General features: G+C 37.8%; 1 protein-coding gene and 1 long non-coding RNA gene across 5 annotated transcripts; one reads left to right on the forward strand and one right to left on the reverse strand.

Annotated features, from left to right (window-relative positions):
* On the reverse strand, window positions 1-27594 carry LOC131330733 (uncharacterized). Its single transcript, XM_058364416.1, has 14 exons — window positions 27228-27594; window positions 17740-18285; window positions 16051-17220; window positions 15202-15529; window positions 13249-13504; window positions 12342-12555; window positions 11870-12222; window positions 11194-11730; window positions 8247-9438; window positions 7389-7736; window positions 6530-6776; window positions 2430-5110; window positions 2143-2333; window positions 1-586 (listed from the first exon to the last, which is right to left on the reverse strand). Exons 1-14 carry the CDS (start codon window positions 27345-27347, stop codon window positions 334-336), a joined length of 8436 nt encoding a protein of 2811 aa, XP_058220399.1. The 5' UTR covers window positions 27348-27594; the 3' UTR covers window positions 1-333.
* Window positions 22250-24460, forward strand: LOC131330735 (uncharacterized). 4 transcript variants are annotated; one of them, XR_009201190.1, is made up of 5 exons: window positions 22250-22619; window positions 22720-22850; window positions 22999-23065; window positions 23903-23955; window positions 24068-24460. It is a non-coding gene; the product is annotated as an uncharacterized LOC131330735 (long non-coding RNA). The 4 variants fall into 4 exon arrangements; XR_009201188.1 differs by having other exon boundaries at window positions 22251-22619; window positions 22999-23101; window positions 23903-24460; XR_009201187.1 differs by lacking the exon at window positions 23903-23955 and having other exon boundaries at window positions 22256-22619.
* Window positions 27595-27908: the final 314 nt, after the last annotated feature.

The raw sequence follows: 27908 nt of genomic DNA on the forward strand, positions 1-27908 counted from the left end.
TGCTGCATCACTAGTAGTTCACTTCCAGCAATCTTATTATAGAAACATCAGAGTGCAAAAGAACGCACAATACACAAGACTTTTGACCTCATATTATGTTTACACCCCTTAGATTGAAATACTTCCAGCACAACTATTGAGCAGAATAAAAAGGTATTCAAAGAACTACAGATTGCTGGCATTATACCCCAACACCAAAAGAAGAGACTGATTATATACCCAACCTTTGAACCACCACAGAAAGTATGTCTACCTATTTTTTCTTTGGCCTCCTTTCCTATTTTTACCCTTCTTGAAGTTGTTATTTCCCTTCCCCTTTTTGGCTTGAGTGTCTCAACCCCTGTTCCGTGCTCCTGAAACAGTAGCCTCCACAGCGTTGCCTTTACCAGATTTGCTAGTTTCCTCCACCTTCTTGAGATTGCCTTCGTTTTCTGACAATTTATTGGTCTCTGACGCCACTCTGTTAGAATTTGTATCATTTGGCATGCACAGCTGGTTCAACAAAGTTGCCAGCTCTGGCCTTTTTGTGTGAAAACTCTTCAAAAGTGAGGTAATCATTGAAATGTTTCTCTTTACTTCACTGTCACTGAAGATCAATAAACACAATCCAGTTAATTCAGTATTCCCCTAAAATAATGAAGCAGACATGCATGAAGTAGGCATTTGGTCCATAAAAATTGTTTGCAAGATTTACCTAATTCCACCCACGAGATATGACAGTCGAAGATTACTATAGTATTTGCACTTACTTTACCATTAGGAGTTCTGAAGAACAATATTATAGGCCAAAAAAGAAACTATCGACTGGTTATATTGTTCGACCATACAACAAACCTAACTGCTGAGATATAAAACAATAATACTTCCCAGTTACAGCACCAAAATGCAGGTTCATACATCAATCACATCTTGTGTTCCAACCGGAATCGAAAACTAGGGGGAAATGAATGATCTGATACACGCACTGAAGCAAATTGAGTTGTTTTTAATATCAGTCTATTGCCAAATATCGAAAACGTACTCTCTTAACTTGTGGCTATTTCAAATAACTTTACTAAGAAACCAAATACAAAGCGTATACAATACTATGTAGGCGTATACGATATGGCCATAAGCATACAAGTAAACCCAAGCCTTAACAACTGTGAAGGGTTTTCCGGTAAAGTTTTTGTTTTTGTTTTGAAACATCTGGAAACTATAGACAAAGACATCGATAGATCTAGGGCTGCACACGGTCTAGACCGAATTGGATTCCTATGAATCCAATCTTAATCAGCGAGTCACGGTTTTTAGAAGATGTAATCCTTGTCCGGACCAAAAGTCTCAATATTCCGTTCCAATTCGCTCTATGAGTCACGTTTTGGTCCCTTTTTATCCACGGATTACATCAACCAAATCCTTCATGACCTTTAATCCAAGGGTTACATATATATATATATTATACTACATAAAATTATATTTACTTACTATGCATTACATATATGTATATTTTTTATTTTTTAAATATCTCACTGTCTGGTTTGGTTAATCCACAGTTTTGAAATTAAAATCCAATTCTAATCTGTATCACAGTTTTCTAATTTTCGAATTTGTGTACAGACCAGTGTCACAGTTGATCTGATTTTTTGTGCAGCCCTAGATAAATCTTGTTGTTTCCAAAAGAATGCTTACACTTCAAGTTGTCAGAGCTTGTGAAACACAAAAAACGGGGTTTCCAAGTTTTCATAACGCGTTTTCACTATTTCCTCCCTCCCCACCACCTTTAGCCATCCCCCTAGCATTGGAATCCCTCCGGCCACGACCTACAGATTCCAGCGAAATCATCCGGCAACCACCTATAATTGTCAAAGGTAACCTTCAGCCACATCCAGTGACACCTCCAATTCCCTCACATCCTTCCACCTCCTCAAGCAGCTGGCGACCACCTCTGGAAGCTTTCTCACCCCTCCGCCTTCCACGTTTGTGACAACCCCCACCTTGTGCGGACAAACTAACTCTCTGTGGCAAACTTTTCACTGACCTCACTTGATTTAAAACAAGAAGTTGACTCGTGTGCGCCAAATATATTTCGTTCTTTATTTCTAGCCAAGAAATATTTCTTACTTTTTGTTAACAGAAAATTGAAACAAGATTTGAACACACCTCACATTCAGCGCAGAAGATAGCTGCTTAAATTCATCAACCATGTTTTCAAGTGCTGAAAAAAGGTCGGTAGGGGTGAGCAGCGCATTAGAACCCTCCTTTGGCTTGGGAACAGGGGTTCCATCTTCGTTAAATTCCATCTTTTCAGTCAGTGCAGCAGTTATGAGGTTTATAACTTTCTCTACCTCCACCTGAAAGTCATTCAATGAAATAAAAAGGAATACACTACATCATTATCCAATAATATTCGATTGTATGAAACCTAATAGCAAGTAATCTTGCATTACCTTTATCGTTGAGACACCAGACACAAAATTCTGTAAATCTCTCTGTCCTATGTTATCTACAGCCTTCAATGCATCAGATATTTTCCCAAAGAGCCCAGAGATCATTTGCAGGTTGCCTTCACTTGTTTTCCGATTTTCCACATTCTGATCTGCCAGGGATGTTGAGTTTGAAAATGGAGCCTTAGAAATCTTCTCTTTCTCAATGTTCAAAGGAAGTTCTTTTCCACAAGAATTGGTTGCATCCACCTCGACAGATACAGATACAGTTTGATCTAGAGGGGCTTTATTGTCTGTCTGAAACAATACTTCCATAATGTCCTCTCTCCTGTGGGTAACTCTCAAGTCCACGAAAATGGCATGAGGACATATAAATTTGGAACAATTTTCTCCCAAGCTCACTATAACAAGAGGATCCTCAATCTTCATGAATGCTTCGGCAAGCAAAGTCAAGTTCACATACTTCCTTTTTCTCCTGAAGACATCATAGAATTCCCTAGGCAGCAACGATGTAATATCATTCCTCGCCAGTACCTCAAAAAGAAAATTGTGATACTTCTCACAGTTCACGCAGAGCAAGCAGAGCATGACAACCAGCCTCAACAACAGCAACGGATAGTAGGACTTGAAATTGAGATCCGATTTTCCTATCCACTCTCTTGTATCTTGCTTACAGTAAAGGACCTGTTTGATGATGTCCACCACAAAGTTAAAAATGCCGCTGGTGGGAAATCGCATCATATTTACAACATCAGCACTTTGTTTGGCATGTGGTTGCTCACAAATTAGCCACTCCACAAATGAAGATTTTGTGGTGAAAAGGAACCCTTGGAAGGAGTAAGCCAATATCAAAAGCCTCTCAACAAGATACACGAAACAAGTGGGTGATATATAGTCCCGTTGTCTCCAATGGACTTTATAAGCATCTTCCAAAGCCCTCTGAAACTTATATACAGAAGAGACCTCTCTTGGAGCCTCAGTTGAAATGCCTGATGTGGATTCCAGCAAAAATTCAGATTTCGCATTCCCATTTAGGGCATCAACGAATTCTTTCCACAGTGAATTTGAGTCAAACCTCTCTGAAATTTTCTTGTAAACTTCTTCAGTCGGCTTTCCGGAACCAAGCCATATCATCACTACCCTCCCAATTTGCCCATAGGTTAGCTCATCCGTGAAGCTAATATTGTCAACAATAACCTCTTCAAGTAAATTACGGGAAACTGCACTGCCCCTCAGAGAAGTCATATCCTTGGTCAATGATTTCCGCCACTCTGAAGGAAAAGCAACGTTGAAATATGCTGCAGTAGAGAGCTTGCGAAAATTTTGCAACTTCTGAGTATCTTGTTTTTTACAATCAAGATATTTGGATCCCAGAAGACTCTTTGTCACCTCAAATGTGTACACAAGAGCCAAGCTTTGGCGAAAATCAGAAATGGAGTTCTTGCTTGAGAACTTATGAAGTGCTTCAAGGGTTTCCAACACCCTTAGACCAACAGAAAGCAATTCTGATCGCCAATGACTCCTAGCAGCATAAACAAAATGGGGAGCATCAGTGGAAACAAGATTTCCGCTCCTCCGAAGAAAGTGGTCCTCAATTTCTCTCACCCAAACGGCATCAGAGTTCAAAATAACAAATTTCCTATTCATGTTGTTCAATTGCCTCCTCACACCAAAATAATTCAAACAGAAGTCACCATAGTTGATATGGTCATTAACGGCCTGGGTTTCAAGACAAGTTAGGTACTCAAAGATATTTTCAACCTTCTGTTTCCAAAGATTCCAAAAGCCAACCAGGGTTCCCACAGAAATCTGATTATGCAAAACATTTTCTTCGGAATGCTTAATCAGATCAGCTGGTAGTTCATCCTCCCACTCATACGTTGATGCACTTGAATGAAGATGAACATCAAGAATTCTTCTAGTGCATAAGATTTCGCCCCTGAGGCTTTTATTACGACGTGAAGCATTTAAATACTGGTTCAATACCAACAAGTTCATTTCTTCAGTTGATAAAATGCTAACCTCAGTGCAGACAAACTCATAAAAGAGATCTGACTTGTTTTTCGCAAATGACTTGGCTTTATCTAAAATCTCACTCTCTTGTGGAAAATGCTTTAGAGGCAAACCTTTGCTTCCCAATACCCACAAAGATTTGGAAAAGACATGCCATAAGATAAGCATGGAAGCTTCATTGAAGTGTCCCGCTTTTGCTCGCAAATCAGCCTCAAGTAGAGTATCTCCTCTCATCTTTGCAATCTCTGCAGCTTCCGAAAAGTTTCCAAATTCTTCTTCAACCATTAAAAGCTCGTCAAGGCAACCCACACGCGTCAAGAAGTTGCGCCTTGAAGCCATCGAGTTAAAAGATCTAACAAATTTCACCATAGATTTATTATCCTTAAGCTCATAAGAGTGCATTGCACAACTCTCAAGGAACCGTTGTTCAATTCTGTCAATTTCGATACTTCTTTTAGACATGTCATTATCTGTCGGGGCATGCTCTTTCCAGAACTGGATGTATTCCAAACCCATGTCAAGTAATTTTCCCTCGGTGCAAGCTGACAAGCACTCTGAAAAGTATTTTCCCCTAGCATAAACTTCAGCTGCCTTCTTATGACAACCTGCCATAGAGAAACATTCCCCAGCTTTTTTTAGCTCAGATTCCCCACACTTTTCATAAATTCTTCCTGCAATAACAAAAAGAAATGAGCTGGATGTCTGTCAGATTAAATTAATTCGAAAAGAGTTTTAAGCTTAAATTGGAAAGCTCGAGACTTGGAAGATAGAAACTACAGAATGAAAACGAGATGAAGACAACAAACAACAAGAAGCACATTGACGCTACAAATTGTCTTAACAAAATTCAGTATAATAAGAATAAGATGAGTGTGCTTCTTTCGGAGAGCCCAGTTATGTCTCCAGAGTCCAGGATCTCTTTTGGGTAACACATTAGAAGAATCCACATTAACCCAATCTCAACTCAACCCATTACCAAGTGTATCAACCCCTCTCCATAGGATTTGAACTCACATCCTCATTGCACCAAGTCGTAGAATTCTAGACTTATTCTACGCTACTTCTACTAAAACCAAGTAATTGTTTCACACTTGCAGACATGCCCAATACAACAACAAAGAAACTCGGAGAACGAAATCCATTCAAACATTCAGTCCAACTATATTATTGTGCATTACTTCAACAAAAACAAAATTCAGAGCATACATTTTTCCAGAAGAATAAAGTGAGAACTGAGAAGCATTTATGTCAACAGAGCGCATGACTTTGTGTGACATATTTAATCCACAATCAAGTAAGTCCTTAGGGATGGCAATTTCGTTCAATCCACTCCGTTCCCCGCCCTGTTTGGGTTGGAGTTTCGGGGATTTTTTAGGGATTGAATTGGATATGGAGGCAAAAATTAAAAAAAATTCGGGGATCGGATTGAAGGCAGTTTCACGTACCGCCTCCGATCCCCACCCCGTATTGTACTATATATATATTTAATATAGTGTTTGCATACCTTAGAATTATTAGTAAAATATATATATCTATATATGCAAGTCATTCCCAGAACTACTCGGCATTGCTTTCGATTAGCAACTCCGTCACCACCTCGAGCATCAAAACCCAATTGTACAGTCTCTCGATCAAATCCAGAAAGTTGATAGTCAAAGTATTGGGGTTCTTCGCCGTGTATCCGGTTGGCTAGAATATGTCGTAATGAAAAGTTTTATTTTTAAAATTTTTTTAAGGTAAATTTCAGGTCGGGCCGGGGATCAAGATTGTAAGTGATTTGCTGTTTGGGAAATAGGGAAGAAATGAAGGCAGATATGGGGTTCGGAGATCAAAGGCAAGGACGGTCAAATCCATCCCCGATCCACCCCGTTCCCAACCCTACCTTAATCTGACTTGTCAATACCAGATTAGTTCTTGGTAGTCGGACAATTGCAAACTAGTACAATTTGTTCCCAATTACAAGGAAGAAATATTAAACGAAAAATGAAAAATCTTGAGGGCACTTTTAACTTCTCTAGCATTAAAAGCAAAAACTGTTAACAATATTTAGTACGTGACACAAGCCTCCTTGAGAAGAAGCAAAACATCACCTGCTCTTCCATACTCCCCCAATTCGTAAAAGCATTGGGCAGCAGCCGCAGCAGATTCAGCATCACCAACGGAATCATATATTTCAGCAGCTTCCCTTAGGGCATTGCGAGCCCCTTCAGGATTTGAACCACGCATACGGTCTGCAGAAGCTCTGCAGTAAGCAGCGCTAGCCCTTTTCTCCCACAATCTGTCTTTTGCCCTTTCAAAGCACATCTTTGCCATCTTATAGTTATTCTCGTGGAATAGCTGAAAAACAAGCATTCATAATACCCGTAAGAGAAATTGAAAGGTGCTTCAGGAAAGAAAAGAAAAGAAAAAAAGAGGCATAACAACAGAGCAGCAGGATAATTGCAAGAGCAACAAAAAAAAAAACGATAATGATCATAACGATGCTCCTGTCCGTCCCTTTTCTGTAGTACATTTCTTAACTTTTGGTTGTCCCATATGTTGGTATTCAGTTCTTGAACAATTGAACGCGTCAACATCTCCTTCCAACTCCATAAGGAATTTCCACTTTGAGAAGTCAATCAGCAAAATTGGTAACATTGGTAGTTTTGTGTTTATCTTTTGAAATTGATGAACTCCACCAAAGCGGGATAAACCAAAATATGGAAAAGTTCAAAGTTAATAAGGGGAAGCTACTGACATATGGAAAAGTTCAAAGTTAATTGGTAGTTTTGTGTTTTTCTTTTGCTAACTCGGTACCCGGCTAATTTATGTCTTTTTAAAAAGTTGGACTCCCTAGAAATTAGAATGAACTAATAAAGATGGACATTTAATAACAACAGCAATAATGGTAAGAGACACTAGTACTGATCACATTAGTATCAGCAGTAACATTGGGAGGATCAACCAGACCTTGATACCCCTTTCCTTCCACTCCTGGGTGCTACTTGCAACTTGCATTGCTTGTGCAAGTGAATCGTCCAACTGTTTTACTTGCACAAGGCCCTTCTTTTTCCAATAGTCAAACATGGGCTTGGAGAGGTCCTCTATATTTTCACAGATCCATAATCTTTGCCTTGTACGAGTAATTGCCACATAGAGTTGCTTCAGTTCAGAACACAGGACATTGTGTATTGCCTCGTTGAAACTGGAAAAGGAAGTTCCAGGATCCAGCAAATCTTGTTCTTTCATGAACTCGTATATTACTCTCCAATGATTTTTCAGTGGTGATGAGCCAAAAAAGTTGTACAACAATACATCCTACAAATGTAAGAATTAACTCAGTAATTATATACAAAAAGAAAGAATACAGTCTCTGGCGTATTACTTGGATGTGGAACAACAGTCTTTGGCTCAAAAAAGAAATTTTAGATGGCACAATATGTGCCATTAAGCCTTTTGTTTTTACCATGCCAAACTGGTCATTCTGTTGTATAAACATCTTAATAACCATTAGCCAAAAGCGGAACGATTGGAATGATAAGAAAGGGCTACTTTTATTCCTTCAGTGCAATAGGGTTATCCTTATCTTGTCTTTTCTGACATTGGGAAAGTCAAGGATAAAAAATTGGATTTGGTATGATGTTTCGCTGTTTCAGTTGGCTAACAATAAGAATTTCGGTTACATTTCGAATACGTAACCGGAACATAGTTAAAATGTCAATAGAATTTGGAAATGCATGAATAAGTACCTGTTGGATAGTACAAATTGGTGCCAATTCAAAATTCATGAGACAAAAATATATAAAACCATTAACAGCAAACACATACCTGAAACTCTAAACCCTTGCACTCCACAACAGTCAAAACAAGAGCTTGCTTTCCAACATGTTCAGATATATCCAGCCTGGCAGAATCATCCCGTACTAATATCACCTGCTCAGCACCAAAACCGACTATGTCCCCATTTCCGTTTCCACTCTTTCCGAAAATAGTTATAATTGCATTTTCATCATTTCCAGATTCAAGAAGAATTGGAGCCTCACCATAGAGAAGAGTTGTCTCAGGTTCCAAAATATCAACAGCGTGATGAAAGAACCGGTAAAGAAGGTCAATTACGCTCTGTTCTAATCTAAGAACACCGTCATGAGTACGAAAATTCTGTTTAAGGTTGAGAACTTTCGATAAAAGTCCTTTATCCTTTCTTTCAGAAGACCCATCACCTCTTGATTCCAATATGAACTCTCTGTAGAATAGATTTCTTATATCTTCAAACCTAAAATCAATTCCTCTAGCAATAGTTTGCGCTGTATCACCAGCAAAAACAAAGCCTTCCTCCACATTTTGGCAAATATATTTGAAAAGTCCAATTTGTCTCACTGACAAATCCTGCACTTCATCAACATATACGAAATCCATTTTGTCACCTTCAAATCTTTCATTCCTTAGTCGATAATGAAGATCGTTCACAAAATCAGCCGAATCAAAATCACCATTATCCTTTTTCATTTTTTCGTAATCTTGAAAGATAGAGTATATCCTCTCTCTCCTTTCCCTACTCAAAGTGGACACCCGACCCTCAGACAAGATAACATAATCCTGCTGACGGATTTTACCTTCATGGGTCTTCCCCACTCCCAATCCACCCTTTATATGAGACATTATCTCAGTGAAGACCCTAGAAGGATCAAGCTTCTTTGTTCGCTGGCAATTGAAACGGGGCCAATAAAAGGAACAAAACCTCTCGTAGTTGACCTCCTTTGTTCTTAAAAAAGTTTCCAAAGCTACTGATCTTGAACCTATAGTTCTACGCTTCGAATACCCCCAAGCACCAAGGAACCTCTCAAAGTATGAATTGCCCATTGTCCCATCAAGCATCATTAGGAACTTATGAAATGTAATTACAAGTGGATATTTGCTAGGGGAAATGTCAACAAAGGAATCTGGGATATCCTTAAAATGAGCTGGCTCATCCACGTTGATTGAACTGTTTTCTCCAGAGAAATTCCCCCCACAAGCAAACCTATGCGTAAAACTTGGCTTAGGTTTAGATAACAATTGTCATCATGCATATAATGAGAAACAGTGCAAAGGCCTTTATAACGGAAAAAAAAAATCCTCTAAATGTTTCTAGAAGTACACAACGCATACTTGTCGGAAAAAAAATTAACAGGTCATGGTCCATTTGAAAACACAACCTACCTTTAAGGTAATATTTACCAATTTCTTGCCACGAATATAAATAATGTTGGGAGTTGGGAACAGGCAGACGCAGTACAAAAAATAAATTACCTACCACACTAGTAAAAAGCATCCTCAGAATTGTAAGTTTCTGGTACATTTACTAAAAGCATTAGCAAGTATGGGCATCTATAGTCCAATCTTCTGGTGAATGGATCCTTTGCTCAACATATTTGGATGGTTAAAAAGGCATGTTTAGGATAAAGCCCAAAGACTGTTGGAACATAGAACCACATAAAACATGTCTTCGATGAAAAAGGCAAAACATGATCCTCATGATAGATATCGAATAAGTAAATAACTAACGAACATTGGAGAGTTCACTGCTCATTCAGGAAAACTTATCTTAAGAATTGATCGAGGTAACAAAATCCCAGTCTATAATGAAACTAAGAAAAATAAGGGAAGAAGGAGTAGTTGTGCTCTATGTAGCACCATATGGACACGCGACACAATACCAACACTTCGACATGTAAATCTCCAAAATTTAGAGGACACGACTCGTTGGGACACACTTGCTTTAATTACAATCAAAACTCCATATATCCTATTTTCCAAATTTATTAGTACAACCTTGACAAAGTATTTCAACAAAGATGTTTTATTGCTTACATGTTTCTTTAAATTAAATCAACCATCATCTATTACACAAAAAGAAAACCCACAGGTGTCCATAGAGTATCCTGAGACTATCCATGCAGTATCCTACAGTGTTCTAGTGTGACCGGAGAGTCCAAATCTAAAAGTGGGAGAGAAAAATGTAAGACGCTTCTGATTTGAGTGTTGAACATGTGTCTGGAGAGTGTCAGAGAGTGTCGGTGTCTGCCAACAGTCCAACACCTCCGGCCAAGGGTACATGCTACAGAGATTCTGTTATTTCTTTGTTGCTTTCCAACAGAATCCAAAAAGGGGAGATGCATCCAAATTTTGAACTGCCATTCCTCGAGTGCTCCAATTACAGTATATGGTTGATTGGTTTATTAGCAAAAATCAACATGATATATACTTACACTGCCGAGTAACATGTAACAATGGCAAATGTCCCAGGTGTCGCTTATTTAGGAATTCGATGAACAAGCGGTGCATACCTTTTATTAATAGAAGCAAGATGTGAAATATGTCAGGACTCCAATGTTAACAATTGCTGAAGACTGTATCTTTTATCCATTAGAGATGTAAACCTTATAAACTCTAGAATAACCATCCCAAGACGACCAAACCCGTATGACTTGTAAGCTATTTGAATTAAAGAACTCAGTTTAGTCTCACTAAGCAGTCCTTTCAACGATCAGATCTACCAGCAAACCCAAACCAAAGAAAAGAACCAAAAAAATAAAATAAAAAAATGAGAAGACATTATTTGATGCAACCTCCAAAAATGCTTGATCAACTTGATGAAGCGACAAAAAACCAACTAGGATGCTATAACGCTTTAGTTAGCTAATCACCAAATTTCAACTTGGTTAGCAAAATAAACTAATCGCAAGCCTAAATGCAATACAACTTCTTCAAATAATCCTGTAAGCAACTTGCGTACCTTTTCAGGTTGGTCACATTTTGTTTGATAGCGTAGCACAGCTTTGGACTAACTGTCACAAAAAGCTGCCGTAAGACACTTCCCTTGGTCTCCAAAATGCACTCACCAACATCATTCTTTTGGCTAGTTTCTATACTGGTACTGGTCCCAGCTCCACAAAGTCCTTTAGAAGCAAAATGGTGTTGTTGCTCCTTCTGAAACAATTTTGTGGTCAAAACTGTAGTTTTTCCAGTTCCCGACCTTCCAAGTATAAAGGTGCTTTTTTGGAACCGAATAATCTCTAACTCCTCATCTGATACTTCAAACGGTAGGTCCAGTTCTCCACCAGTGTTATTGGAAAGCAAGTGGTTCACCATACCAGATGATAAAGAGTAGAATTTCATCAATGACAAGCTTTCGCTCACCTTTGAGTTCTCAAAATAACTTCGACCATCAATAAGACCATCACTTGACTCATTGTGAGGCACATGGTTGCAAAGACTCTTAAACCGGGGAATACCCAAAGATGGCCCCCAACTCATCGGAACTTCTTTATCACTAAACACAAATAGATACATTAAACAAGTTACTTGAACTCCATTGCAAATATATAAGTACGGTCAACATATGCACAAATATATAAGGCAGATCCAAATGGAAACAAACATTATTGATCCACTGAATGAAAGGAACATACCCATCACAGAGTTTCTGGTTGCAGCAATTGATAAAATCATCAGAGTACATAGCAAACATTCCATCAAGGCGTTTAGCCAATTTCGAGATCTCATCCAATGGCAAAACATCCCAAACCTTTAAAACTTGGATGTACATTGAGTCCTTTATAATGTCTATAGAGCAAACAATATAGAGCCCTTCAACCTTAAATTGTTTCAAGATCTGCGAAGAGCTCTCACAAACTGAGTCCACATTCCTCCTTTTTGGTCTCCAACCACATGAAAGCTTCAGTAATAGTTGGATGACTGACATTTTTATACGGGTTGATTTCAGCTTTTGAAATGACTTTCTGAAGTTATCACTGAAGGATACCTGGGGATGGGCAATGATAATGAGATAAACATTAATCCGAACTCTGACCGAGCTTAAGTCTAAAATCCAATGATTTTATAGAAATGAAGGACATCATTTAACAGCCAGAAGATCTATACCTTCCACTTAGCATTCTTAAAAAGTATACTATCTTCGTTCAACAAATCATCAAGCTGATCAAGCTCTTTCTTGACATCTATTATGGTTTTGGCCATATCGCTATCCTTATCAGCATCAAAGAACAATTGACGATGCCTAGCGTCACGGACTATTGCTTCCCAGATGGGACTCTTGGCTAGCGTCCTCTCATTTCCCACGATCCAAAGACAATGCCTATACAGGAATCAAAGCCACAAACATTCATCACCTACATAGCAACAATGGTTAAAGCATCCAACACAAAACCAATTGGCAATGAGTGGAGAGGCTGCCAGGCTCATATACTAGGTTTGGAAGTTATATTTAACCAACATGGGACAAGCTCTAACACTTCCACGCACATGCGACCCCTGACTCGCACGTAGTGAGGTAAACAAACGATTCAACACTTACGATAACCATCATTTTCAATGACAAACAAAGGGGGAACGAACCATCAACAGCAAAGAGTCTTGTCCAAAAGCCTCCGAAAACCTAACTCTAATACCATGTTAAAGCATCCAACTCAAAACCAATTGGCAATGATTGGAAAGGCTGCCTAGGCTCATATACTAGGTTTGGAGGTTATATTTAACCAAAGTGGGACAAGCTCTAACAACAACAATAATAACTCACCGTATTTCTGCTGTGGCTCTTCTATAGTGGCTTTTTAAATCCAGGAAAATGTGTCAGTCTGTTTGCCAGAGCTTCTGCTTTTGGCTTATAGGTCAAAACAACTTTATAAAGCTGGAAAAAAAAAAGGTTTTTTGGGATGCTCAATTTGGTGATTTTTGACTTGTGCTTTTAAACATGCATCTTTTACCACAAGTAAAGGTTGCAAAAAACACCAACATAGTAATCTTAGGAGAGAAATCTATAAATCCATACCGAGCTCTGGTCAATGCAACATTAACTCTTTGAGGACTGGAAAGGAACCCAACAGATCCACCACGATTAGACCTTACTGTTGATATTATTATGATGTCTTCCTCTCCGCCTTGAAACCCATCAATTGACTTCACCTTCACAGTGAATCCATCAAGATTCTCAAATTTTCGTCCAAGTTTATCAAGGATGGCCACAACTTGAGCAGCGTAGGGAGATATCACGCCAACACTAATCTTCCTTTTGGAGACATTCCATTCTGTGTACAGCAGCATCGTCCAACACAGGAAGGACAACCAAAAGTAAAGTAAATAGTATGAAATAGCACATGCAAACAACAAAGAAATTCTACATTTCAAAACCAACAGAATGTTACCTAACATTGACATCCCATGGATTCTCTACTTTTTTTGTGTGTCTGAGAAGAAATATACCTCAAGTTCGATATTGAGGAAATTTTTGATATGTCACGTCGACGCCAAGTAACAACCTCAGGTGGTCATCAGGTAATTCGCCCAAATGATATTGAGTAAAATTTAGTAAAATTGGCTATTGGTGGGAAAGAATTTCAAATATATCTCCATGTCATTAACACTAGGGTCCAATGTTCTAAAACTTGCTAGGCGCTAGTCGGGTGGTCGGCCACCTTTGAGCGATTAATCGGATTAATTAGTGCATATTAATTAGTAATCGGCAATTAATCATTAGTCGACCTAATCGGATACGCCCCGCCAACGATTAATTGCGGATTAATTCCTTATTTTAGAACACTACTAGGGTCCATCCCAAAGATACACAACCATGTCTCTTGAAGTCTCAATGTTTTCATGCACAACATTTAGGAAAAGGAAACCTCAAAAGAAAATAAATAAGAAAACAACTTCAGACATACCTTGAGCCACATGTAGGGCTGCAAACGAACTCGAGACTCGGCACGGTAAAAGCTCGTTCTAGCTTGACTCGAGACGTAAATAAACAAGCTCAAGCTCAAATTCTAGGCTTGTTTCATTATCTAGCCGAGCAAAAGCCAGTAGAGGATCGACTCGAGTTGGCTCACAAGCCAAGACTTAGTAAACTTTTTATGCTAATTACCCACAATTAGCATTAGCATTTTGATACCTTGATGAAGAATCCTTAAAAAAAAACATATTACATATTTTTATTATTCTAAAATTAAGATTATTTTCTTGTAGAGTATAGGAAAATGAAAGATATTTACCTTCACAATAAAAATATTTTTGGTTGTATTAGGCCTATGCGAGGATATATATACGTTTTCCATTGGCCCGTTAAAGCTCGTGAACAAGCTCGAGCTCGAGTCAAGCCAAGGCCCACTCAAGTCGAGCTTGACTCACTAAGTTTCCACTGAGCTCGAGCTCGGGTTCATTGAAAACTTAATAAACAAGCTTGAGCACAGTAAACCTCGGCTTGGCTCAGCTCGTTTGCAGCCCTAGCCCCAAGACATTCCCCGGTTTACATCTAGACCCTAGTGAAGCATCAATTTATTGTTTTTCCTTATGCCCGGTAACATTATTCTGACATCAGTACTTCAATAGTTGATATTTTTTGTATTTTTATCAGCAGTTGGTTAAACTCGACCTATTAACTTGAGGACAAATGTTCGTACCGAGTCAACCCCTCCTAGAGCCCCATTAATTAATACTTAATTTGGTGTGCTTCATGGCCGGCCACAAAATGTAATTTTTATATAATAGATAAGGTGCCAAGGGGGTAAAAACTACTGAAGCTACAAGCTTTTTTTTATCAGCTAGACCTATCCCTCATACTAGTGCAAATTCCAAACTGACATTTAAGCAGAAACTAAAGCTTCAGAAGATCAACACATTAACATCAGCAAGAAGATTACTGATGAGATAAAGACATACCATCTTCATGAATAATAGTGCATATCATCCAACGTAAAGATTGTCACACAGGTGACATAAGTTGACATACCTTTATATAATTTCTGCAATATCTTCACAACCACAGCCACCTCAACCATATTTCGTCTGCTATGTTCAGCATCATCTTTTTCTTCTTTGCCACCAATAACATTAATGAAAGAATAGGGACCAAACATTGACCCTTGAAGATACTGCCTTCCATAACTTTTCCTTTTCACATGTGGAGAGTCCAAGATTTGGTTGAAATAGAACATTGAATTTGGAAAGGAACTTATTGAAGGATGCATCCTGTGCTGCATGTTAAGAAGGTGCTTGGGATGACCCAACAAACTCAATCTTTCAAACAAGCTTCTTCCAAATCCAGCTTCAATACAGACCTATCAAACAACATAGCGTATGTTCAATGTATGGAAAATCCTACAAAAAAAATGCGGTAGAAAAACAAAATAGAACACAGAAAAGTTTTATGGAAAAACTATACAAGAATCCTCTTCTGCTCAAAGGCTATGTTTGGCAAGTGTGGAAAGAGAAAAACATAGAGAAGAAGAGAAGAGAAGAAAAGACATTAATGAGAAATTCCACGCGAGGTGTTTATTTCTCTTCACTTATAATGCTCCAAATGTAAAGGACAAAAGGCTATCATTTTCTATTTTGCAAGAAAAAGAAAAGAAACTAATAAACAGCTCAAATTAACGAAGACAAAAGGAGCAAAGAAAAAGAAAGGAAATTTTCAAAATGAGAAGGAAATAAATTTTCACTTACCTTCTCTCTCACAACTAAAAAACCAAACAAGCGAAGAAGAAATTCTAATTTTCCTTCTTTTCCATTTCTTTCCTTAGTTCCAAAAATATCCTAAGTTTTGTGACGTAATATAACTAATAAAATAGCATTTACTTACAGCACTAGTAACCATTGCTGGTAGTTGGCACTCATCACCAACAAGAATAACATGACCTAGACCGGATAGTTGAAGAGGTATGGTTGATTCACATTCCTTCAATTGTGCTGCTTCATCAATGACAAGCAAATTCAGTGGTTCCATTTCCACTGAATGGAGCTTATAGGAACTTGAGGCAGTACAGAAAATCAAGGACGCCATTCGGAAACAGAAGTCCTTAATTGAACCTGAGTTCATGGCACTTGGCAGGTCAAGGCCTTCAAGCGAAAGTCGAAGGGTTTTTAGTACAGAAATGCACTTTCTCCTTGTATCCCCAAAAGATTCAGAAATATCATCACTTGCATTATCATGAGAAAAGATTTCCTTAAGTTCCTCAGAAACCAAATTGTTTTGAAACAACAATGATTCCAAATGACCAAGAAAGCGAATGAGAATTTCCATGTTTTGGAGATTATGCACCAACAGGAATCTCCTTGGTAAATGTGTACATAATCTAAATATACATTGTCTCAGGGATGAGGCATTGACTTTAAATCTGTCTCTCACAAAATCAAGAAATGAATTGAATTCTGCCTTTGTACCTTCACCTTGATCAATGTGTTCTTTTTCACTGATCATTCTTTGGTTTTCGATGAAAACCTGGTATTGAGAAACACAGTCTTCAAGAAAATCTATCATGGCTGTTAAACAATGCCTCCAACCAGTCAGTGGTCCTAAACACTCTTCGAGCCTTGCAACACGATAATCCAGGAAGATATCCTGAATTTCAGAATCAACTTTCAGCCGCTCCTTGTTCCCAAACAAGAGAATATCACCCAAAGGACAAAAGAAAGACTGCTTTTCTGATTCAGCTTCAGAGGACTCCCTTACCAACTTTAAAACCCTAGAAGCAACCCCATTTACAGCTATATTTGTAGGAGCACAAATAAGTGTCCTGCAGTTCATCCTTAAAAGGGTAAAAAGCAACACACTAACTGTTTTCGTCTTCCCCGTCCCTGGTGGCCCCCTTATAAGTTCCACTGCAGACTTGTGGCTACACTTAATTCCATGAAGAGAAGCCAAGATCACCTCTCTTTGTGATTCATTCAGCTTAGATAAAAGGTTCCTAACAAATGTATCAGTCATTAGGCTCTTCTTATAAGCACTACCATGTTTGCAATCCTCTTGAACCTGTATTTCAGACTCAAAAGATCAGTACGAACCAACTAAAAGTCCCATAGACATTTCACTAATAACTAATGAAAAGAGCATAAAGAAAACAATGATGTTAAAAACTACAAATCCAAGAAAGGATACAAAATGAAAATTACAATTGTAGTGAAGCAAAGATCAAGGTTTCCATAGACAAGGCCATATGTGTGCTAAAAGGGATTTACTACTATCTCTTAATGACAAGTAGGCACCTTTTTGGACTTCTCTATACTTCTATCTGATTTTGTGGACCCAGCAACCCAGTGGAAGATTTCCACGGTACATGTTATCATTTGTCAGTTCTACCTTTCTGATTTCTAACACGAATATATTGTCTTAAAATTTATCAGAATACTATCAGTATAAAAAAAATTCATGCGACATTATTTGGTAGAACCTGCATGAATTAACCGCGTTCAACTATCCACATGCTGCAATATATGAGTACATATTAATGGCTCAGTATCCACTAGGTAGAAAACTAAACGCAATTCTTACCGAAGAATCGGCACAAAGAACTTCCTTGATGATCTTGAGATTCCTTAACATGAGTAGTGCATTCCATATTCTTTTGTAATTTGTTATATTCATCAAGAAAACGACAAAGAGCGATTCCCTCAACCCATTTTTCACTTCAATGTCTCTTGACGCTATGACTGTAAAATGGGTAGATGAACTATCGCCTTCATTCTCCTCCTCAGTGATTCTAGTGACAGATGCAAAAGTCCACATCCTTCCAACTTGTTGTAAATCAGACAGACTTTCAGGTTTTACGTCAGAAACGACAAAAACATCCCCAGGCAAGGTTTTGTAAGGCTCCTTTCCAAGGTCATTAAATCTGTTCCTCCAGGAATCAACTTTAATGTCAAACAAAGATGCTCCGCACGGCTTGGACTCATTAAGGGAGATCACCTCAGCATAAGGTGCTTCATGAACACTATCCAAACTGGAAAACAATGCTGCTCGGGTTTCCTCCAATAAAGGGAAAACAAATGAACCAAGATAATGCTCCACTGATTCAAACGATTCAGGAATCTTCTCCACCTAAAACCGAAGCAATGAATGTTGGTTGCAAGTAATAGTTAAATCAAGTAACCTAAGAAAATGTACAATACCAAGTATGAAGCACGGGTTTATCGTGCAATAGGCCATAGCTGACAGGCCCATAGGCAATAGCAAATAGACCACATTAGGATAGCAAATTTTTTCACATGCATATAAAATAGTTAGTTTTCCAGTAAAGTACACTTTGATACCATGTAAAAGTCTTGAATTTCCGTTTGACCAAAAAAAAAAGAGGCTTGAATACGGTAATGTACATGCATGCGTATGACTACTGACTACAAATGGGAATGCAAACCATTTCTGAAACTGTTAAAGACTATAAAGACTTGAATTATCGAGATTCTATTCAACTAAAGTTGACATGTTTTGCAATTCAAAACATCCATTTCAATGTTCCATTCTGGGAACCTTAGCAAGAAGGAACAGAACTAGATTTGTGTGATATCTTATTTCTGTTCATATTCATTAAACATACAAAACCTATTTATCACCAATATACAGGACAGCGATGGCAACAAAATGGATAGACTTACATGATAATACCATATATTCTTCTTACCCTAGCTTCTTCCTTGTACACAAAGTTTAGAAGAAGAAACTCATTGTAGTTCATTTTGCAAGAAATTTCCACAGCATTCTCCGATCAATGAAACAGTATTTAGGATTACAATAGAAGTAATCTCTATCACAAAATTGCTATACAACAGAAGACAACCGAAACCCCTACGTCTATCAAGTAGGAACATCATGCAGTTTGAAAGCAACAGCACCTCACAAACTACTGATTGCCGTGCCATAAATCTTACTTTCTCACAAAATTTAATAAAATCAACACATAAGCTTTTGATTTTCTCAACAGTTTAAGGGCACATATGATATGTAACAATGGCCTGGAACGTGAGTCACGTGACGCTTTCCCATGTTTGCTATGCATTTGAAGATGCCAGTTGAAAAGATAAGTCGATTGGACCGCCCATTTCTCATAATAAGTGGAATGACCATTCCACTCCTTCAAGAAATCATTATTTCTCTGAACAATAACTGATTCATTTGTAACTTTGACATGGATTGAGTAAACAAAATACATGGGATAGCTAAAATTTAAGACCTATAACCTCTCTTTCTCTCTCACTCGCATTCTAAATTTAAGAGTGCTTTTGTTTGTGTCGGAAATGATCATGGCTATTTTTCAATAAAGCCCGTTGGTTAGTCTGGATGACCAAAGTGGTACTGTGCCTTTGTACATGCATGGATGCTACAGCTATAATCGACCACAATGGAGTTATCCAGTTTCTAGATCGTGTTTTCTTCCTCTCAAATAATTATGCACAATACAACTATTCTTTTATGTCCCCAGGTGCGTATCATATTAAAATAGCCTCAAATGTCTTTAGAAGCAAAGGATTGTATAACAGAATCATCACAATTTTTGCATTTATTTGCTTTAGGAGATCAATCTTGGAATTGGTCTAAAACAATAATTTTTACGCCTTACCCATCAGCCTGCTCATTTTACACCATTGTCACCCCCAAGGATTCAATTAAAAAAATACCTACATGATACATAGCTTCACAATCAAGTACAAGTACTAAATAGCACTACTTTGAAAACTGAACAATGTAAGATGAAACTCGATGAAACAAACAATGATTTTTCGAGTCCAATGCACCATGGAAACAAACTCAAATTATCCTTGGAAAACAACTTTATTGAAATTTCATCATTTGGTATCTCTGTCGTGGTTTCTTTTCACGTTTTTAGCAACTTAGCATAACGGTTACCATGATGGATTTTGTGCCACGGACGTTTGCAATACCGACTACCCTTACAAATGTTTAGATAAAACAACACAGACCCCTGGCGTCACTTGCATGAAATTGCATCCATGAATATTAACAATGTTTGCATAATAACCACACTAAATCACCACATGCCACTTTTGTATATCTTTGAAATATATAGACTTCTCTCATTTCATGCCTCAGCTTTTTTATCTTCGCGTTAGTTGATTTGCAATTGGCAGTGTATAGATTGTTAGTAAAGTTGGGGTATCTCTTCTTGTTTTTTTGTTTCCAATAGTCATAAAGAGATGTTAAAAAAGTCACAGATAGAAGCATCCTATTTTAAGAAATCCTTCGAGATCAATTGAAAAATGATCTTTGACAATCTTTATCAATAAAGGTTTAAATTTTTGTGCTTCTTTTTACAACTTATTGGCAAGATTATGCATTAGAAACTGTGGTCTAGGAATAAAAAGCTTAAGTTAAGTACTATCTCTGTGATTATTATGAACAATTTGTCACGACTATGATCAAGTGAGTGCCCCAACTATGTTGAATTTGGGTCTGCCACCAACTGCATGTGAGGGAGGGCGTAGAAAAGGTCGATATACATTGTTGAGCACATTTCCTTCTTAAGCTTTTAGAATAATTGGTAACTTAACATCATGTAACGCATATAACTGGAGGCAATACAATAAAAACTGAGAAGACTTATTATTGATATCTGGGGTGGCTTTTTACAACACTAAAACACAGCTTTTCTTTCCACGACATTCTTCTGGATTTTATTTTTTGAAATATCTTCATCACCAATGAAAGCATTGTAGCATACACAACTTGTATGTGATTTTGTTGGAATTTTCATGACATCTCTCCCTGGATTGAAATATAAAACAAAGTGTAACCAAATTTTGTTGCGACAACTAAACCAGTGCAGTGTGTGGCCATATACATACATACATATATATATATATATATATACATACACACACACACACACACATATGTATATATATATACACCCAAAATCTCAGTCTCATAGTTCCCGATCAAATTTTTATGATCCAAATCGTTCAATGTGTGAAGAATGTGATTTTAAGGGCGTCCGTGAGAAATTAGCAAAAACTATGACCGAGAAGTGCTTGTTTTGAGCAGTTTTTAATTGAACCGTTCATCAAATCTGAGCTAAAAACTGCTCAAATCAAGCCCTTCCCGGTCTTTTTTTTTTTCAGATTTCTTGTGGGTACTCTTAAAATCACGTTCTGATCACATTGAGCGGCTCGGATCATCAAAATTTGATTGAGAACTATGAGATGTTTCTATAGGTGTCCCTGAAACCGCCCCGATATATATATACACGGGACGGTTCCAGGGACCCTAACAAAAAACTCTAAAAAAACCCCCCAAGTCTTAATCTCATACTTCCCAATCAAATTTTGATGATCCGAGCCACTCAATGTGTTCATAATGTGATTTTAAGGGTGCCCGCCAGAAATTTGCAAAAAAAATAACCGGGAAGAGCTTGATTTGAGAGTTTTTTATTGAACAGTTCAATAAAAAACTGTTCAAATCAAGCCCTTCCCGAACATTTTTTTTGCCGATTTCTAGCGGGTACCCTTAAAATCACATTCTAAACACATTGAGTGGCTCGGATCATCGAAATTCGATCGGAAAAAATGGGAGGTGCGGACCGTAAGAGGTGTGGATAAGAACCGGACTATATATATTCAGCCTCCTATCAGGAATCCCTAATTTTGTTATGATCCGCACATCCTCTATCCCGAATGAATTTCGATGATCCGAGCCGCTCAATATATGTAAAACGTGTTTTTAAGGGTACCCGCATGGAATCGGCAAAAAATATAATCGGGAAGGGCTTCCCAATCATATGTTTTGCTGGTTTCTCGCGGGTACCCTTCAAAACACGTTTTAAGCACATTGAACGGTTAGAATCATCAAAATTTGATTGGGAAAGTAGATTTTCGCTCGAGGTGCGGACCGTAACAAAATCAAGGATCCCTGATATGACTATATGTATGTATAATAAGATAGGACTATGTTTGAATCCAAAAGATAACCAACAGTCCATAATTGTCTCCCGCATAAATCTACACCCTTCATTCTACAATGGCAAGCCCGTAAATACTTAATATTTTCAGAGCATTTTCTAATCATTGGTCTATTGCCCTAACACTTTACACGTTCCCTAACATATCCCCTCCCTTAATTTTGTTTCCTTTTCCCAAACTAATCAATTGACCCGCAACCGAAACGTTCAATAATGTAAATTATGTTTCCTTTTCCGAAACTAATCAATTTTGTTTCCTTGCCAGTTCTCTCTCCCTCACGCCTCCTCTCTTCTCTCTCTCTCTCTCTCAAATCCCCTCCTTCACTCACTCAATCGTCTCTGTCCCCCACACCCACCACCACCGACCTACTCACTGACCCACAACCGTCGCGCCACCACCACCAACAGACTCATCTCTTTCTTCCCCTGCCTACTTCGACCCATACCTACTTCGACGAATAAGGTTAATTTCTGCACTTTTCTTATTAGGAAGGTGATGATGGACAACTTCTACATGCACTTTTGTTTGTTTGTGCTTAATTTTTTTTTTTTTTTTTGCTTAGGATCAAGTTAGGCTATTGACTACCTTTCATGATTACTAACTATTTGATAAAAGGCCACAATGAACATTGAAGGTATTACAAACTGTGTTGTGCCCAATCACGCACGAAACATGCATAGGTACTCTACAAAGGTAAGTCCGAGCAGTTATCAGACAATGGAAGCTTCACAAGTGAGGAGACTGTTCTCCCTCACCACACACTCTCTTTCTCATGAATACATCTTTTTGTCAAAATTATATGTTGCGACTCAAGCTTGGCACATTTTGATCAAATAAACAGGTTTCTATCCAAGAAAATTTGGAGGAAGATGGGATGAGAAGTTAGGGGTCTGGATTCTCCTTTCAAGGTTGATTATGGATTCTCCTCTACTGCCTTTAATCTGGTAGCGTATTTTAACAATTAACTTGAAACAATATGGTTGTCAAATGAAATATCATGTGTCAAAATACTTCTGGTGTGGGTTTGCATTAGCAGCCTTTTTCAAATATGGCATGATTCTGGGGGCTAAAAATTGGATGTTTCATCTATATCAATGAGTTTAGTTTGAATCTTTTAGATGATTTAGCTCTCATTGGAAATTGCAAACAATGACTTAGGTTCTCTTTTCTTTTCTTTTTCTTTTCTTATTTTTGTAGAGTTGTATGAGTGGTACTAAACTAACGCTGCTTCTAATATGCCATTTCTTGGCATCAGAAATTGTTCCTTGTTCACAATATAAAATTGGTTTGGAGTTTCATGAGCCATATTTCAGTTTCACGAAACAAATTTTTATGAAGCATATTATAGTTTTAGCTTATCTTGTTTTCTTTGAAAAGGTAACTCGAGTGTTCAAGAAAAAAGAAGGTAAAATCCCTCTTCACAAGCAAAGAGTGCAACATGCCTTCCCTTTAACCACAAAAGTGCCAAGTGTCTGAATCATGGGTTACAAAACACAGAGCAAGCTATGCCCGGAAAAAAAAAAAAAAAAAAACTGTGTATGTGGTGTTCACGATGTAATTAATGTTATGGTGGAGTTTCTATTGATTCAATGTCTACCATCGAGGTAGCAAGGCTCTAGATGATGATTGTCCTGCATTCATTACTTCTCTTCATTCGGGAAGTTCTCAGCTATTTTTTTCGGCTCCAAGTTCTTTCCAATTGTAGTGTTTATTTTTTAAGTGCTCTTTCTTTGTTTCCCTAACAGGAATTCAAATTGATTGCCCTGGTGAGATCTGATTTTGAGGGCTTTGGGACATGGTTTAAGCTTATCTCATTATCACATTTTTCCTTTTCTATGTTATTAAGAATAGTGATCTTTTTATCTGGTGTGGTGCTGCCTCTAATATGTATTTCTTTTTTTGTGTTTCAGCATCTTTGATATGGTGATCTATCTTTGGATCCCAAAGGTAATTTCTAAGTAGTGGGTATGAACTGAACATTGTAATATGCTTTCCCCATTGTTGTGGGTTGCTAAAATTATGTTTGTTTTGTGGGTCGAAGTGAAGCTGTGAATGGTGTACCCAAAAAAAATTGTGAAATTTCTCAAGTGTCTTTTGCCAGAAGTATTGATCATTTTTTTGCCCATTTTGCTTGGTTAGTTGGGGGACGAAAATATTATCCTTGGTGTGGTATCTGTACTGGTTGATTGGTGGTCGTTGATACGAGAATTTAGCTATACATTTGTATTTTCTTTAGTTACTGTTTACTTGGTTCATAAGTACCAATTACATGAATTTACTGAATTTAGATAGTTTAGCTGCCATTGGTGGTTCTTTTTCTGATTGGCAATACTGTCATTGGTTGTTGTAAAGTGTTTTTAATGTCCCGTAGTCTCAAAGGAGAGCGGGTGGAATCGAGGGTGGTACTTTTTCCAATTGCATGTATATATTTTGAATAAATGTTGTACCCTGTTCGAAGTTTATTTGAGAAAGTGACTTTTGGGAGATTTCGTGTTTGTTGGTGGGGTGGTCAATTGCAGAAAAAGGGGTAATTCAAGTTAGTTGTTTCCAAAATGTGTTGCACCGTGCCGGCAATTCCTAGGGTGTTGACTCTCTCTCTCGCAAGGCATGTGTCTTGACTCCTATCGTACTTATGTGAAGAAACAACCTACCAAGATTGTTCTTTTAGGGAGCTTTTGCTATATGTAATGCATTTGTTACATGAAATGCGTTAGTGGAATTGGACTGCGTTGGTTTCATTTTCTTTTTATTATCATATTTTTCTTTTATCGCTTGCTAGAATTTATGATGGACCTATTTGTCACTTCATTGAAAAGTAGACTTTGGGAAGAATTGGGGGCGCGGGTGGGCATGATTATCGGGAAGGATACTTCGTTTAGACTGAAATTGGAATACTACGCCGTGCCTTCAGGCACAGGCAATTACTAGTGTGTGTGTGTATATATATATATATATACACAATAAGCTTCTAATGCGGACCTCCGCATCCAAGCAAAGTGCGGACCACCCTATTTCTCCCCTTTTCCGATTGAATTTTGATGATCCGAGCCGTTCAATGTGTTCAGAACGTGATTTTAAGAGTAGCCGCGAGAAATCAACAAAAAAAATGACCGAGAAGAGCTTGATTTGAGCAGTTTTTATTTGAACCGTTCAATAAAAAATAAACAAAAAATGTTCGGATGAAGCCCTTCCCGGTTTTTTTTTTTTTGGCTAATTTCTCGCAGATATCCTTAAAATCACATTCTGAACACATTGAGCGGCTTAGATCATCGAAATTCGATCAGGAAAGGGAAGGTCCGCACTTTGCTTGGATGCGGTGGTTCGCATTAGAAGCTTACTATATATATATATATATATATATATATATATATATATATATATATATATATATATATATATATATATATATATATATATATATATAACACAATGCGTAAAGATGTCAAGTCAAAAGAGGCATAACATTCATTAGTTCAGATACATCAACAAATAATCTCAAATCAGATATCAACCAAGGAAAGGATAAAAATGCCAACCTCCAAATTTGTACATAAACAATCGAAATAGAGTAAAAAAACTGGAGGACCTCGGCCAGAAATAGATTGGCAAAGCCGGAGTGGGATAAGACAGACTATCATAATTAACCACATTCTCTTTCGAAATAGATTGGCAAAGCCGGAGTGGGATAAGACAGACTATCATAATTAACCACATTCTCTTTCGATCGAAAGAAACAACCAACTTTGTTACTCACTTACTCTCTCTCTCTATCCAATTTGTTTGCTTGTTAGGTGAAGTTGTGTCATTTTGACCTTAAAAAACAAAGTGCTTCCAAGAACATTTTTTCGAACTTTCCAACACCGTTCAAAAGTACTCGTTGAGATCGTTTGAGCAGTACAAAAAAAAATTTTAAAAATAGTGAAGTAATTTTTGGAGTTGAAAATGATACGATATCCCGTAGGCGCAAACAAAATGGTACTGGGGTATCATGTTATATGTAAGAACCAAATTCCGAAGTCTCTTGTATTGGCAATTCCGTATGTCAAAACACATTTTATATTGAGTTGTAATTTTAAATGAAAAGCAACGTGACAAATCAATCCAGTTATCAATCGGCACCTCCTATTATTTTAAATGAAAAGCAACAGATATCCATATATGGACTTGTTAGTTCCTATTAGGGGTATTACAAAACCCAACGGACCGGGAAAAAAAAAACCCGAAAAACCGACCGATCGGTTCGGTTTTTGGTCTGGGTGAAAGCAGAATTTTTCCGGACCGAACCGACTATATATTTTATATTATATTATATTTTATATATATATATATACCTTAAATTAAATGGAAATTTTATATTTCGGGCAGACCGAAATCCCTAACCAGACCGATCCCACCCCGAACCGAACTCAACTCCAGTCGGGATCGGTCCTGAAAATATTGAAACCGAACTGAATTGGTCTTCAGAAATTTCACCATGAACCGAACCGAAATCACCCCAGTTCATGTGCCTAGGTTGAAAGCAAAGCCTTGTATAAAAAGAAAAGAACGTCAAAAGAAATGTGTGCAAGCCATATGCTACACATACGGGGCTAAGGAAAAGAAAAAACGGGCGGCAGCAGTGGAAAAATAAATAGAAGCAACAGCTTATACGAGAGCCATTCGAAAGGGAGATTTTGATTAGGTTTGGAGTGCTCGTGGACTCAAGGCCTTTGACGATCAAGAACACTGGGTGCGGTATACGTGTGACTCGGCAGGTGATACTTGAAACGGATTTACTACGTTTGGACAAGTATATCTGTAACTGCACAATAACTATAGTGATTTGATTACTTCCACTTATCAAAAAATAATTGATTATTTCTCGTGGTTTTACTTATTCCAAAGTTTTTCACGTCTATCTATGTGTTGTGGAATTAATTGCTACTGTTAGGATTTTTACGGATTATTAGGAAATCCTCATTTTTCATTACACATATCAATAATCTATTCCCAAAAGGCTAGGAAAAATTCTATATCTAAATGTCAGTGCACAGTGGAATGAGGAGGAAAAAAGGGGGGCAAAAATGAAACCTGGTTCTTGTAGAGATTCTCATTGAGGATGTCTTGAAGAGACCATGAGAGCACCAAACGAGTAAAATCAAACTGAGACAACGCTTTCTTCTTACCTGACGAATCCCCGTTCGTCATCATAGTTTCCCGCCCTTTTCTACTAGATTTCTTTAGCTATAAGTGCTTATCTGCAATAACAACGGCAAGAAATCAAAAACCCATTCCGCATTGTTAAACCTCACCCACAGATGAAATGCTTAGAGAGAGAAAGGGGAAACAGAGGAGGGTCATAAAATAGGCATGAGAGAGGGAGAGAGAGAGAGAGAGAGAGAGAAGTGGCCCAAGTGGGTTTTCTTATCTTAGTTATGAAGGAAGGAAGTGAAAAGGCCACAGGGTGAGGAGAGATGTACTAGGAATCCATCAGAACAATCACTTTGCCGAAAGCACAGCTTAAACAAGGAGTATTATTCTCTCTCTCTCTCTCTCTCTCTCTCTCTCTCTCTCTGTGCATGTGTACAGGATGATCTAGTAAAGTAGTGTTCCACCAGAGGGAAAAGCAATTCCAAAATCAAAATGTTAAAAGGGTGCTGTGGAAAAGGTGACAGGAAGAGAGAAGACCCAATGAAGAAGAAAAGTCTTCTCGTATTCCCTATTGATATTTGATGAGATGAAGAGACCCAATGTGGAGAATAAAGTCGGAGA

The sequence above is a fragment of the Rhododendron vialii genome, chromosome 6a (genome assembly GCF_030253575.1).
Source record: "Rhododendron vialii isolate Sample 1 chromosome 6a, ASM3025357v1".
Taxonomy (NCBI): domain Eukaryota; kingdom Viridiplantae; phylum Streptophyta; class Magnoliopsida; order Ericales; family Ericaceae; genus Rhododendron; species Rhododendron vialii.